Source organism: Sphaeroforma arctica, assembly GCF_001186125.1.
Source record: "Sphaeroforma arctica JP610 unplaced genomic scaffold supercont1.36, whole genome shotgun sequence".
NCBI lineage: Eukaryota > Ichthyosporea > Ichthyophonida > Sphaeroforma > Sphaeroforma arctica.
This window is the reverse complement of record NW_014040522.1, coordinates 100,376-115,820: the sequence shown is the minus strand read 5'-3', so window position 1 is coordinate 115,820 and position 15,445 is coordinate 100,376. Positions and strand designations below refer to the sequence as shown.

General features: G+C 45.2%; 3 protein-coding genes across 3 annotated transcripts; 1 reads left to right on the top strand and 2 right to left on the bottom strand.

The window, feature by feature from the left end:
- Window positions 1-143: 143 nt before the first annotated feature.
- SARC_01015 (hypothetical protein) lies at window positions 144-1,389 on the bottom strand. The gene has a single exon (XM_014305296.1). The coding sequence runs from the start codon at window positions 1,100-1,102 to the stop codon at window positions 215-217; it is 888 nt and encodes a 295-aa protein (XP_014160771.1). The 5' UTR covers window positions 1,103-1,389; the 3' UTR covers window positions 144-214.
- A 1,172-nt stretch (window positions 1,390-2,561) lies between these two features.
- SARC_01014 (hypothetical protein) lies at window positions 2,562-8,600 on the bottom strand. Its single transcript, XM_014305295.1, has 7 exons — window positions 7,927-8,600; window positions 6,294-6,566; window positions 5,587-5,714; window positions 5,144-5,246; window positions 4,563-4,701; window positions 3,742-3,861; window positions 2,562-3,134 (listed from the first exon to the last, which is right to left on the bottom strand). The coding sequence occupies exons 1-7, from the start codon at window positions 8,523-8,525 to the stop codon at window positions 3,081-3,083; spliced, it is 1,416 nt and encodes a 471-aa protein (XP_014160770.1). The 5' UTR covers window positions 8,526-8,600; the 3' UTR covers window positions 2,562-3,080.
- Window positions 8,601-9,165: 565 nt separating this feature from the next.
- Window positions 9,166-13,248, top strand: SARC_01013 (hypothetical protein). The gene has a single exon (XM_014305294.1). It carries the CDS (start codon window positions 9,260-9,262, stop codon window positions 13,073-13,075), a length of 3,816 nt encoding a protein of 1,271 aa, XP_014160769.1. The 5' UTR covers window positions 9,166-9,259; the 3' UTR covers window positions 13,076-13,248.
- Window positions 13,249-15,445: the final 2,197 nt, after the last annotated feature.

Genomic DNA, 15,445 nt, shown 5'->3' with positions numbered 1-15,445 from the left:
TATATATATATATTATGATTTATAAATGAATTGAAATTATGCATTTTTCATTGCTGCAGTTGTACGCATAGATATTCCGTACGAATTTCTCAGATATATCGACGTATCTGGTGAAACCTAAGAAGATATATTGTATATTAACATGTACGAGAGCATAGCTTTATTATCTTATGACATAGTCTTGACTTCGCAATTCAAGCTATTACACTGCATGCTATTGCGCATCGGGCTGATTAGTCCACCACCGGAGATTGCTCAACCCATTCGCTGTGATCTCGCGGAAGAAGCTGTTGATCTCACTATCCTTGTACCTCAGTGAGAAGTGGAACAGCATAAACTCTATATGACTATGCGTCTCTACATACTGCTTCAACTGCTGCCAGTGTATGTGCTGAGTATCCATGGCGTTCTGCAGCTCATCGTCGAACAAGAATGTGCACTCAATGAATATCACTGGGTATTCGAGAATACCCGGATTCATCTCGAATACACGTATACTCGTATCACAGACATACGCAAGCCGTTTCACCACCACCTCCTGAGTGATGCTGACACCGTCCTTTCTAAGCTGAGCTATAACCTTGCCATCTTTACCAAGATATTCCTGCTTGAGCTTCTGCTTCACTTCGCTCAGCCCATAACTCACTGTAGGTACTGCGTGGTCGCATTCAAACACCTGCATCTCTAAAAGAGTCTTCTTGATGGGCATGCGAATCACATCGCGTGCACTAACACCCTTGTATCTATACCAATCAATCTCATCAATCTCTTGCATCGCGTTCGCCTCAAACATGGCATGTATATAGTTCCTAATGTATTTCTCCGCTGCTTGCGGTCCATACACATCCGTTACTAGTCCACTTTCCGCATCGCCTATAAGAGTGAGTGGCAGGTTGGCAATGTGATCAATGTGTGCGTGTGTGACCAGTACAGTGTGCGGCGTGCTGAAGTGTTGCGGACCTGCGTCTAGCATCACATTCAATTCCGGGATGATAAAACCGGTACGGTATGCACTGCGCGAATACCCTTTGATGGTCCAGGGTGTGTTAGGGATAGACCATATCTTCTGCCAATGGGCTTTTCTGACGGCAAGCGCATCCATCTCTGACTCTGACTCAGCCGTGGGTGTTCATGTTCTATGCTAATGGATTGGTACAAATGCAGGCCTTGAATTGGTCTCGGGTTGTGTGATCGTCTACCTTGTGGAACTTGGAACGCAGCCAAGGTAAATCAGTAACTTTAAGTATACTATTTAACAGCACGGTGAATATTGCGTAGTCACAACCGTACTAAAACTCAATTGCATCAATTGAAACGAGGCTAAGCCTATAAAGGTATCTTTCTTATCTTTTCCGGATGTAAATATAGAGTCGATAGCAAGTATAGCAACACGCTCTAAGTGTATATTTAGAGTATGACTACTATGGCACTTCATGATTTAAAACCCCCCCCCCCAAAATTGCGCGACAAATATAAGTTTGCGTAGCACAAACCCTGAGTTTTAGGGTTTGTCGGAAGTATCAAATTCATAGCCCCCTGTTGAAAAAAAGAGATTCATGTCTATCAAGAAGGCGATGTTCATTGTTCAGGAGGCTACATATGATATGTCCCAAAGTCATATACATATAAGATTCAGATCTGCTCTATGTCGTAGGAGACTATATGTCAGATCCTGTGGATTGAGTCTCCTCGAAAACTATTCATCAACGTCTCCTAGGACCTAGAGGGATATATGTATTTATTGTAAAGTTATTTATATAAGCCCACAGCATTATTACGACAAATATATGTTCAATATAAAGATCGCTGGTTAGTTTATCACAACTGAGCGTGTACGTTTGCCCTATATTGTTCTATCAGATGATATAATTATAACCACAGTTGAAAGTATCTCTTACTACTACATTTTAGTTCGAAAATGCTCATTAAAACAAGTAGTTGACACGGGTCTTGAGGTTCATATATCTTTAAGCGTCCATGATAGAATTCCACTAGATGCAACGCCCTACTAGCCTTCCCCGGTTGCTGCTCAATTCGCATGTGCTGCTTGAACCTCCTGATATCATGATTATATCATACAGAAAATTGAACGAGTCAAAAATATTTAAAGAGCGTGATTTGTTTCAGCTCTGTTTTCCGGGTTGCCCTTTGTCTTCGGGGTTCCTGATGAAGCTCTTGTGAGGGTAGGCCCCTACATTGCCCCTACCCTTCTCCAACTTGGCACTCCTACTAAAGCCATATAACCCCGTACTACGACGCCAAATGCACCGCATGCGCCATGCCAGACATAGAGCATCTGTCTGTATCACTGAGAATTCTGCCACACCCTAGAGAGTCTAACTAAAGTATAAACACCCAATTGCCAGTGAGCTTCACGGAGCCCTAATAGATGTAGCTGCCGACGGGATGCACGCGCACTACCGGCCGCTCTGGACCATGGTTTGAAGGGTTAGCTAGGGTACTCCCACGGCTTTCATTGGCGGCTATAGCCAGGCGTGTACAAGGCTAGCTAATTGAAGTACAAAATGCAACGGACGACAAAAAGTATTCTAACGAGATGTGTCAGAGACGTCACGGGACGAGGCAGTATCAGTCAATGTACGATCTCATCGGAATGAGTCTGCTGCTGATATTATAGTCTCTCAGGCCAGCGTACATCATTATTAAATTTTATTGTCCACTTGCATGTCGTTTCTATGGAAACCACGAGTCCTAAAGACAATACGAAAAGTAAAGGCTGCGAGTATATAAATACAACGCTTCCAACTATTCTTTTATCGTTATATAATTTTCGCCCTAAATCTACACAGGTACAGATCCACGCAGAGATACCGTTCAAGGTGGAAGTCGCAAATGAACAGTGTCTGTCACCCCAACCGCTCTGTTTCCTGCAAGATGCACACGTGTAATACCGTGCGCAGATGCTGCTTTGTTTTGTACGCAAAGTCTACCAAGTCGAGCACTCTTTGGTTCAGTAAACTACATATACATACATACACACACACATATATATATATAATGTTCCTCATATGAACTATACGGTATCGAGTCCTAACTCGTATTCCAGTTCAAGTCAATTCCTAGACCTTCTTCTTCTGAGTGACTTCCTGTTTCGGCACGACAGCGTGTGATTTCTGTAGTTCCAATGGAATCGAAATGCATAAACCAGAATGAATACCCGTTAAACGTTAAAGCTGCAAGGCATACCAATGGAATTGAAATGCATAAATCAGAAAGTATACCCGTTAAATCTTGATAGCGCAAATCATACCAATGTAATCGAAACGCATAAACCAGAAAGAATGCACGTTAAATCTCAACGGCGAAAGAAAGATTAAACTACAAGGATGCCGTAAGCACGGATGCAAAACAACGATGTGCGTACACTAATGGCATACAACATATGTACAAACTTACAATACAGGGTTGCGAGCGCATCCATGCGAATGAACTATACAAGGATGCGTGTGCATTCTTATGTCAAGTAAGGTCCTACCACGTATCTGTATGCAATGAATACCAGATGTACTAGAGCGCATACCCAACATGTGTCACTCTGAACGAACGTATTTCTCTATGAAACATAAATCACCATAAACGAACCGTTTCGCCCCAATTGCGTGAGACATGTCTGTTTGGCGATAAACCTCAGCACACGCACATAAACACACCCGCGTGCGTTTAACGTTTAACGACACTGTAAGCTACAGGAAGGACAAATAGACGGCCCAGCACTCATACCGACTCGATAGTGAAGTCAGAGCGCAGGTAGATGATCAATAGCGAAAACAGGCAGAAATACGCAGCAATCAACACCAACGGCTGGCGGTAGATGGCGCCTGACGACAGGGAGTACTTGATCTGAGATGTGGTTGGTAGGAAGAAGGATAGGTGTCATGTGTTAAGTAGGAAGAAGGATAGGTGTTTTGTGTTTAGTAGGAAGAAGGATAGGTGTTCTGTGTTTAGTAGAGAGTGCTTGATCTGAGATGTGGTTGATAGGAAGAAGGATAGGTGTTCTGTGCTTAGTAGGAAGAAAGATAGGTGTTATGTGTTTAGTAGGAAGAGGGATTGGTGTTCTTTGTTTAGTAGGAAGAGGGATAGGTGTTCTTTGTTTAGTAGGAAGAAGGATAGGTGTTCTGTGTTTAGTAGAGAGTGCTTGATCTGAAATGTGGTGTCAGGGAGGAATGTGTTCTAGACATAAGCCCGTTGCAGCTGACTGAAGTACAAATATGAACATGCGCATCTCGTTTACGGACTCGCTCCTTATAGCACCTATCTAGACACGCACACGTTATGATAAGGCAACAAGCACACATGCACACCAAAATAGATGTATCTTAATACATAGGGAGATATAGAATACGTTGATAATTCATGTATCACATATTTTTCAAATTGTACAATTGGGTGCTGGACTAGTTCTGCGTACATGAACACACACACACACACAAGCATCAATAAGCGACATGCGTCCTATACATGAATGCATACACACATACACAAGTATTAATAAACGACATACGTCCCATATATGCATGCACATAAGCGTCCACACACTATACCTCAAAGTCAGCCTCGTGATCGTTGACAACATTGGCTTTGGTCAGAACCACAACCGGGCGACCCCCAACGTCCAAGTAGGTGTGCTTGACATCGAACGTCTGCTCGTCGAACCCAAACTTGTTCTTCACAGTGATATCGCTAGAGAGAAAGAGAGAGGCACATACACACATACACAGAGGGAAAGGTGCATAAGGTATATGTTAACATGCGTGGTCATGTGCGTTGGGGTGTGTAATGAATCCGTCTGAACTATTGCATAAGCTAGAATATGGGCCAAGCTCCTCAATCATACCAAAGCAACTATGTACACGAGATTACTGTAATACAAATCGACTTGAAAGCACGGCTATAGTACCATACTACCACTTAAACCAATTCGAAAGGACGGTTATAGTGCCATAATACCACAAAAATCAACTCGACAGCACGCCTATAGTACTATACTACCACTTAAACCAATTCGAAAGTACGGATATAGTACCATACTACCACTTAAATCAACTCGACAACACGCCTATAGTACCACACTACCACCCAGATCAATTCGAAAGCACGGTTATATTACCATACTACCACTTACGTCGCGCCTTCAGGCAGAGCGACGCGGAGTTCCAGGTCGTCTACGATCATGTTGTCATACACATGCGGCACCAATGGAACCTTGAACTGATAGTTTCCGTTGCCTGCGGGTAGATGAGAGTGAAGGATGAGTTGGTGAAGCGATTGAAACTGGAACGGGCACGTTTGAAAAAATCGGTAGCACTGAATGCCTTGTGTGAGACGATGCTTCGTGTTGTGACGCACAATGTTTCAAGAAACATGCGCCACACGCACGGCAACATTGCTGCTGGGTAGTCCATGGTCGTCAGACTGCAGCGTTGTGAATACGCGTGCACTCAGAACCGAAGTATAGATCCGGCGAAACTCATATATATATATATATATACAAACTTATTTTTTTTTGCGAAACACTGTATGGATGAGTAAACAAACAACCTCACACGTGCATATACACATAGTTACCATCTGAGGCCAGATGATTGGCGTTGTCCAACGTGTAGTTAAGCATGTATCCACTGGACCACCCTCCGAAGATCGGGAATCGCGGGATGAGTGTCAGTGTGTGCCCGCTCAAGCTTGACGAGACCGAACTGCGTTGGATATATTATGAACTTGAGTTATAACGTGCTCGTGGAGTGTGAATGTGCAGCTTGAAGCGGTGTAAGATACCGGTGACAATAGACCACTGACCAATAAAATAGCAAGATACCTATGGTACTACGTTTCGCGCGGCATCGGTAAGTGACTACTATCTTTAAGTAACGACATACATGCATATACACGTAAACAAGAAAACGACTGCTGTCCAGGAACTACAAATCTGAAGCATGCAAAGGTCTATCGTCCTATAGCTGTGGTTTTAATAGCAATGCGACACCCAGAACCATGGGCCTAACTTACATCGCAGGTTCGATCACAAGCACCAACGATGCCAACCCTTTCTATAAACGAACGATACTTTTACTCTACTTAGCAAATTTCGGCCGTATCCAAGACTGATATCTCGCAAAATGAAACTTCCACTCCGGTTGGAACTACTCAATGTATCAAGAAATAACACATCTCTCGTAAAATAAAAATAAAACTTCACCCAGGTATCAAACTATCCAATGTATTGAGAAATGATCTCTGTAACTCTCTCTACAGATACAACATTGCCCATTACACACCTGGTGGAGATGTTGCCGACCTCGTCTCTGTAGTCAAAGTCCCTGGCCTCTACAGGGAGATGGGTCTTCCATCCCTGAATCGCTGCAGGAGCCTGGTTACGAGCCCTCTGGAAATCCACACGGGAGAAATGCCCTTGTAGTTTAGCGCCATCGTGGTGTAAGCTGAGGATGTCATCGATTTTAACTCTCTGCCAATGAGATACAGAGATTTCGCGCACGAACTTCTTGGCCACTAGGAAGGGTGCGTTGTTCTTGACGATGACTGTGGTATAGCTAAAGAGATGGAGTGGTGTTGGAATGTCAGAGTACGACGGTAGAAACTCTACAAGGCAATTAAGCATACTATCAATGAAGAGCCTGTACAGACGGAAATGTCAAAGTACATCGCAATAAAGTGGTTCGAGAATGTGGCATTGAGAAGAGTTTGTTGTGATAATTTGAATTAATGCCAAGGCCGCAATCGTGTTGCTGTTTAGACTATATATCGATGCATCTGATTGCTGCTTCACACAAGGAAATTGTATTGGCGCCTAGATCTTTGGGATACTAGAAAAGCCCAACTTGGCAATCAAATTGATTTTACTTCTCGAATAACATTTTATATCGCCTATGCATACAATAAAGAATACATATTCGAGAGTGTTCGGTATCACCAAGTATACCAATGACTTATACACTTGCATGCCATATGCTGTACCGTAGATATACATACATACATACACGCACACACACATATATATAGAACACACACGCACACACACACATATATATATAAATGCATGTATGTATGTATATTTAAATATATGAATGTATGTATATAAATATGCATATATATATAAATATAGAATATAAAACACACACAAACACACACAGACACAGACACAGACACAGACACATATATATATACATAGTGAAAAATAAAATATGGACCTATAAACTGGCATAGCTATTACCGTTCGTTCTATACACCTAATTCATTTTTCAAAAACGAGAAAAGCTTACCTTGTTTCGAACATACTTGGGTATCAACAAACACAAGATTTGATTACCCGCAATATATGAAACAAACAAATATTTCTTACGCCGAGATAGATACGAAGAATAGTGCGTTTCTAGTTGTATCTCATTACACATACACACGCACAAACCAGTTACAGATTATGTCGAGAGCCCATGGACACGTCAGCTAATAGGAACAAATATAGTTCTAGCAAACGATTGAGAGAGGACAAATGAATTGATAAGTCAGGTGTAAATGAAATTACATATCCCCGATAATGAACAAGACTACATAAGTAAAGATGTGAGATGCGGGATTGTGATATATATATATAAGAATAAGAATAATAATATGCACACACACACTCACATATATATATATATATATATATTTGTATGTGTATTTATCCAAATATACACACATACATACATACACACACAAACACTCACACACACATACATACATACATACATATATATATTATACATACACGCACAAACACAAACACAAACACACATCACACACACACATACACACACACACATATATATATATATATAAATATATTAAATGCAGAGGCATTGTGAACACGCGCATAAAAGCACAGTCACGACTAGGTTCTCATACACTCACCTCATTTCAGCATCCGCTGAAATACTTTTGTAGGGACCGACAGTGAGTTCTGATTCCTTCTTGCCCTTGTGTGGCGAATCATTCACCGTAATAATCTTCTCACCCGACACCGTTACAGTCTGTGAATTGACCTCATACGGAGTACTGAAGTAGTTCTGGAAACTGTACTTCATATACTGATCCGCTTGTTGTGCGATCTCAGCAGGGAAAGCCAAGTAAGCGTGTGTGACCACCGTGCGGAGGGTAATAGTCGCCTCCTGTCCCGCAGAGATGGGGGTTTTAAGCTTGACCACTTTCGTGTCAGCACTGGGAGTACGGCTTGCATCCACCTCCGTGACATCTCTGAGTATCATGGCTGTCTTATCCATTACACATCTATGAAAGGCATACGATCCCTTTGTAGGTTCGGGGAAATGTACCTCGAAGTAGGTTGCCTCTGCATCTCCATTATTAATCACACGTATGGTGTGTACAGTCTTGACTAACTGTGAACGCAGGTCTATCTTAGTACTCACATCGGTTATAGCCAACTGTGCGTCTGCAAGTGTGCATGCAGGCAGTAGTATTAGCACAGCTAGACTCAGTACATGGCCCAACATCCCTATATACACTTACGTGTGACGTGTGTGTGAGTATACCAGCGCAACTTACGCTTTTTGGTTGCCTATCCCGTGTGTGTATATATAAAATATGCGTTTGCGTTTTTGTTTATTTTACTTTTCTTTTCACGCGAACTTATGAAAGAACGTTCGGTACTTTCCCGCGCAATGCACACAAAAGTGATGACATGTTCAGATCACCCGCAGTCACCGACTCACCACGGGCCCATGGCTCATACTTTCGTGCAATTACACTCTATATCATTTGTATGCTATCAATGTATTTTGTTTTAGTGGTATTCGTATATACATAGATATGTAGTAGTATATATACACATACATACACATACACACGCATCAATATAAATATGCATATGTATACGTGTACATAGTAGTGTGTTTTCATTGTCGAACCACACATAATTGTGCAACTAGTGTATGCCGCGGTAATGAGCAGGCGGACGTCAGAGAAGCCGATACATCATCTCAACAGTGGCTGTGTGTTATATCGCGTCAGTGATCATTAAAACTTAGCCTAATAACGGTGGTGCTATTTAACTACTCGATTTGATATGCATATAGCTGTAACTGGTGTTTACCTTCTCATACCTAGTTATTCTGGCTATAGGTACATGTGGATAAGCGCATTCAAACCGTTCTCGTCGACATCAGCGTCTTCGTGGGATTAAGGTGAATCGGCAGTAGGATTATTAGTTATAGTATACACGGCCAAAATGCGACGTTATATATCTTTGAGGAGATGCTCCATGATAAAAGGGTGCATGAAAACAGCTGGAAGCTATACGTACCCGAATAGTTGCAGCCCACCACTTACAATTGCACACTGTCCATCACAATCGAGCGCATTTGCACCGCTGCGACATGCACACACATCAGCACAGCGTACAAGACATGACACTCTGAAACATACGCACACAACACCACAGCATGTGACAGATAAAATACTTAATAGCTCATATAATACAGCCACACGTCAACCAAATTGGGAACAGAAACAAGTGCACACACAATCACAGTATGAATCAGATGCAGTACACACCGGCACACACACATCAGCAATACATCAATCAAAGCCAACAAAGGATCACACACACGCACACACCTCAACACGGCACAACACAGAGACGACAACGCGAACCCCACACACGAATCCACAGCGTAAAAGGACTGGGCAAGCAGATGTACCGTACATAGTAGATGCAGAGAAACTGAGCCTCAAGGCACGGCAGCTCAAGATAGAGTGGACGGAGAAGGAGAAGTTACAACAGAGCGGGACACTGATCAATCCGTTTGGAAAGGCACACAAACCACACAACAAGCTGACCCCGCCCAACTACGACCGCACACGCAGGCTGAAGAGCGGGGTGAATGACTGGTACAGTATCCAGATCGACAAGAAGGAACGTGTGCGGTGGCAACGGTGGAAGTATGAGCGTATGAAGGCGTGGAAGGAGAGGCGTATCCTGCAGGAGCCTGTGGTGAGGGTGCACTGGTGCGATATCAGCCAGGACATGTTCCGCGAACAGAATGTTCGGTACTTAGACGCCAGAGACGATGCGCGTGCGGTGCTGGAGCGCCAGCGAGAGGCGTTGGATAGACAATTGGCGGAGTTGGAGACGGAGCTACCTGTGGCTACGGATGATACAGAGGTGAGCACGTGTATGCATGGGGAGACTCACGAGAAGCACTGGCAAGCGGATATGCACACTGCAGTACGCATGCAGGACCCTTCCTCACATGCGCAAGTGGCTGTACATACTGAAACACCCGCAGGCAGGCAGGGAAGGGAGGATCAATTGACTACAGATACACCTACCAACACACACACCTCTACAGATACGCCTACCAGTACACACACACCTACATATACACCTACCAACACACACACACGTACAGATACGTCTACCAACACACACACACCTACATATACACCTACCAACACGCACACACCTACAGCGTACTATCAGCAAGGACAGCAGCCGAATGAATGGTGGCTGCAAGGGAGCTGGGATGACGGGTATGGTATTGCGAAGAGGCTGTCGCTCTACACAGCCCGAGAAACGGCCAAACAGTTGGGATCATATGCACCCGGGTTTGTCGATGCCAGCCGCAACAAGCAGCTAGAGATAGGGTTGGCGAGGTACAACGTCCAACAACAGACCATGCCCATGGTGCGACACCCGGGTAGTCGCAGGGCTGTGAGGAATGGAGGCACCGACACAGTACCGTTGACCATGCGGCTGCTGACGACGGAGAAGTACAGCCCCTACAGAAAGGCGGTGGTAGAGCAATACAAACACCAGGCCATCAATCCACGCGACATGTACAGCAACGATCTGGTGCACTCGTGCATTGTGCTGCTCACATCGACCAAGGGCCGCATGAATGACTCGACCGAGAAGCTGGTAGGTAAAGTGTGGGAGACTCTGGTCGACACCGCCGTGGGGCTCAGGCACCGGATGTCGCTGTATGAGCTAGCGGCGGTGACGACGTGTGCCAGTACGGCTGCGCACCCGTGTGATACGTTGCTGCGAGAGTGTGCGGTGCGGATCAACCGTATTGTGTACGGAAACGGACGGAATGATACCTACATGACATGCTGTCTGGATCCTTTGGTGGGTGTATCTGTACCTACGCCGAAGCATACTGCCAGTTCATTGGATGGTAGCATGGATGATAGTGAGCGAAGGGAGCGAGCGAATGCCACGAAGCCAGATCCGGGGGTGGACTATCACAGAGGAATTGCTGGAGGTGCTGAGGCAGATGACGATCACCACGAAGGCGAGGCGTTTGAAGGCATAGTAGACTTGCTAGATAGGGACTCAGCGCTGCTGACGATGACAGCATTTGCACGCAGTGGCTATAACTACCGTGAGGAGTACAGATACATCCTGCGCACGCTGGGCGATGTTCTTGAAGGTCTGGTGCGTACAGGAACAGCACGCAATCGGGAACAGGGTCTGTGGGAGTGTGTGCACACAGACACACGCGGGGTTCGGCCAAACCCCAAGGCAGCCACAGACGCTATCACTAGCATGGTGGATGTGATCAGTATCATGCGAACGTACCACGCCATGCGTATCTCGCACACGGGACTATTCAACGCCATAGGCGAGTTGGTGAGTGAGACACTGTACGATAGCAAGAACATTCTGTACCAACCCTCGCACGCCCACAGATACGCGGCTAAAAATAACTTGGTAGGAATGCACGGGTGGCTCAATGACGTGCCCCCTGTACCCGCACCTGTGGCTATGGGACCGCGGACACTCCCCCTACCCAACCACGAATTCTCGGTGTACTATTTGGACGATATGCTTAGAGCGGTGTCTATGCTGAGGATTGACCAGTTCACGCTGGCCCAATACGACAGCCCTGCCTCGTCTGCACCCGGACATACGCACCTCAACACACACGTGGACAGGGGCGCCTGTGCGCTCACACGCACCTTGCAAGACGCAGTGCTGCCCACTGTGTCGTACTACATACAATTAACGGGTGCACCCCAACGAGCACACACACATAAAATATACTCTCTGTCTCAATCGGTGGGGTCTCATGCTACCCCACCCAGCCACACAGCCACAGACGCAAGGTGGATAGCGCCGATTCTGTCGGTGTTGCACAGTCTGGCGCTGCTGAGTGTGCCCACGTCTGAGCACGTGACTGTGGATGAGGTTAGTAAGGATAGGGACGAGTATGGGGGTGTAGGGAATGGGGGTGGTAGGGTGGAGGTACGAGTAGATAGGCCTACAGGTGAGGAGGAAAAGGGGCTCAGAGAGGAGAAGCGTGTGCGTGCTTGGCAGAAGGTGTTTGCGCAGACGCTCGCAGAAGTGGCACCGCATATAGCGCAGTTGATGCCGCGCAAGCTACCGTTAGAAAACAAACTTCGGACCCACACCTTGTTCCAAATCATCAAGCACACACAGCGGAACGTGTACGATGATCTTCTGAGCACACATCGGGCCCTTCATGGGGTGCTGGATGAGTGTCGCATGGGGTTCTCGCGTATCTCTGACGATGCTACTATGGGCAACTTCCAGCAGAGTGTGACGGATATAGTGCGGCAGATGGTACAGAACTTCCCTGACCCAACCAACGCCCCGGATACCGACAATGAGGTGCCGAAACAGTCGCACACTCGCCTCAAGAACAATAGTGCCTTGGAGGTCGTGGTCGAGTTTTTAGACGCCCAAGCAGGTGTTGACTTAGACATAGCTCTACCGGCGTTGAAAATCGGCTTTGAGGTGAACGGGCGCACATCGCATTACGTTGACGATCTCACAAGTGCCGTGGCAGTGTATGAGTACAGCACTCTGCTGGGCAAAACCTGTGCCAAAGACTACCTACTGAAAAGCGCGGGCTGGCATGTGTGTAACATCAGTGACCAGGATTGGCCTAAGCAGTGGTGGGTGGAGGAAAACGTGCCGCCGGAAGACCGCCAAACCTATCTGGCGGCGAAGCAAGTATTTACGGACCAGTTGCGCGAGTTCGTAGCAGCGCATATGCAGGATAAATACAAGAGGTAGTTTGTAAGAGAACATAGTATTCAATTTTAGAAGAATTCAGACCGAGGCTTGTGCATGATATCTGGTATCATGTATATGTATGTGCATGGTATCTAGTATCATGTATATGTATGTGCGTGGTATCTAGTATCATGTATGTGTATGTGCACGGTATCTAGTATCATGTATATGTATGGCCAGAAGGCTTCCGATACCACATACAACGTATGTGTCTGATACTGCCTAGCAGAAGATAGTAACTGCGCATGAGAACAATGAACCCAGAAAGGTCCCGTTTAAAGCGCGTGTTCATCAAAGCCTTACATGGAGTTAAACGTATACCCTTTTAAATTCATCATTAATCTGCTTTTAAAATCCCAAAACCATAAACTCCAAACCTTATAACACGCCTAGATAAGTAGCAAGTGTATGAAGATGATAATGCGTAGAAGGTTTCGGCCACAATCTAGTGCCATGACACTTAGCTTAAATCAGTTAGTAACAGCGCTAGAGGATAAAGCAGGGCCTGGAATTTCACGTGCGATGTCTAGCCACGGTACACCCTAGGAGGTGATGAGCGTCGAGACTAGGTGGGTTGCTTAGCAACCAATGACGGTAAAATGTACCGAGGAAAGTTTATTTGGGAGTGAGATTAAAGAAGACTCTTGATTTCTTTGTGTATCTTCTGCGCCACTTTGTACGCGCGCATACATGCATGCTCAGCTGTAGCTGAGCTTTTCAGAGGTAGGAACAACACACCAAATCAACACCCTCAACAGCACCAAAACCCTCAGCTCGAGCTTTGCCTTCGAATAACAATGCACCGCATCAAGTGTACCTGAGAACTTCATTGTGAATCAGTTAGCGATGAACCCCATCTCAACGACCGCATGCGCTACCTGCTCAATGCTTTATTGATTGCCAAGTCGCGACTATCTAACACCGGCTGTAGTACGCACTCACCGCAAACGCCACCGTTCCTACGCCTCCCCCACAAGTTCGTACGCCCTGCTACAAGCACGCGGCATCTGCTACAACCCGTATGTATACTGCTATAAGTTTGGGGGTGTGTCTTGATTCCTAGCTAGCCTCTTAGCCATGCGCGGGTATGTGACAGACAGCACATCTCTGTGGCAGAACATCGGTCGCCCGGCCTCATCCGCAAACGACACAAACGGCCGTGCCGTGTCTGGTGTCGTGACCTGATGTAATAGTACAGACTATGGATTGAGTACAATGTGTGTGTTCACCTGTGCCAAAGTTTCTACGTACCTTGACTATACTCCGGCACTAGAGTTTGAGTGAAAATTGCACAGATACACTACGAATTCGAGAATATGAATAGAGCGGCTGAAAGCAAGCCTGTTAGTACCACGACGGACATTGTAACCTATAGACCTAGTGTGTTCGAGTCTTTAAACTAAGCCCTTTCGACGCTTGGCATACATAGCCAAACTTGCAAAGTGTGGCCAACTCACACTCTGTGGAGAGTACAAGAATATAGCGTCAAGCGGTAGTCGATTACGGTAGGTGCCTCTAGCTATGCATGCGCACCTTAGCCAGGCTCATAAGAGATTGCTCTGTGTGCCCTGGCCAGGCTAATAACAGTCGAGCCAACTATCTCACTCAGGCCTCTTGAGCGATTCTACCCCACAAGTCCCCTCTGGTGTCACACATGCGGTCCCTCTGCAAACGCCTAGAGCATCTGTACACCGTAAAGACCGTGCACATGGAATCATGCTCCTGAGCGCTACCCAAACTCCTACCTACCAACATTAACGTGAATGTACTCATGGATCGATTTATATACATGTGCGCATGTACTTATCGCCTTGCCATGCTACAGACCTATCTTATACCCTGCAGCTGTGGTACTCATCAGCTGTCTATTTGATGTTTAGAAGCAATTGAGCAGACACTTGTATCTCGGTTCTGTGTCTACCTTGCCCGACTCCAACGTCCAATCATCTTACGGCGACATGCACGCGTACTTGAGGACAGTATATAAATTAATTATATTACGAAAATACATACATACCTTAGATAATTCTATTTCATCAAATCGGGGCCGGCCTATAATATCCAACGTCTCAACAATAACATGGGACGGTTCTTTCACGGGCGCGCCTCTACAAATAGTAAAACAGTACAGCAGTTCAATTATTGACTTTTACTCTGCTTTCAAATACGAGACAAGTGATGCGACTAATGTATCATAATAATAATAATAATATATATATATATATATATATATATATATATATATACCCATTCACACACCATATATATATATATATATATATATATATTTCCCACACACACCCATATATATATATATATACATATATAGATATATGTAATGTGTGTATATTTGTATACATACATATATAT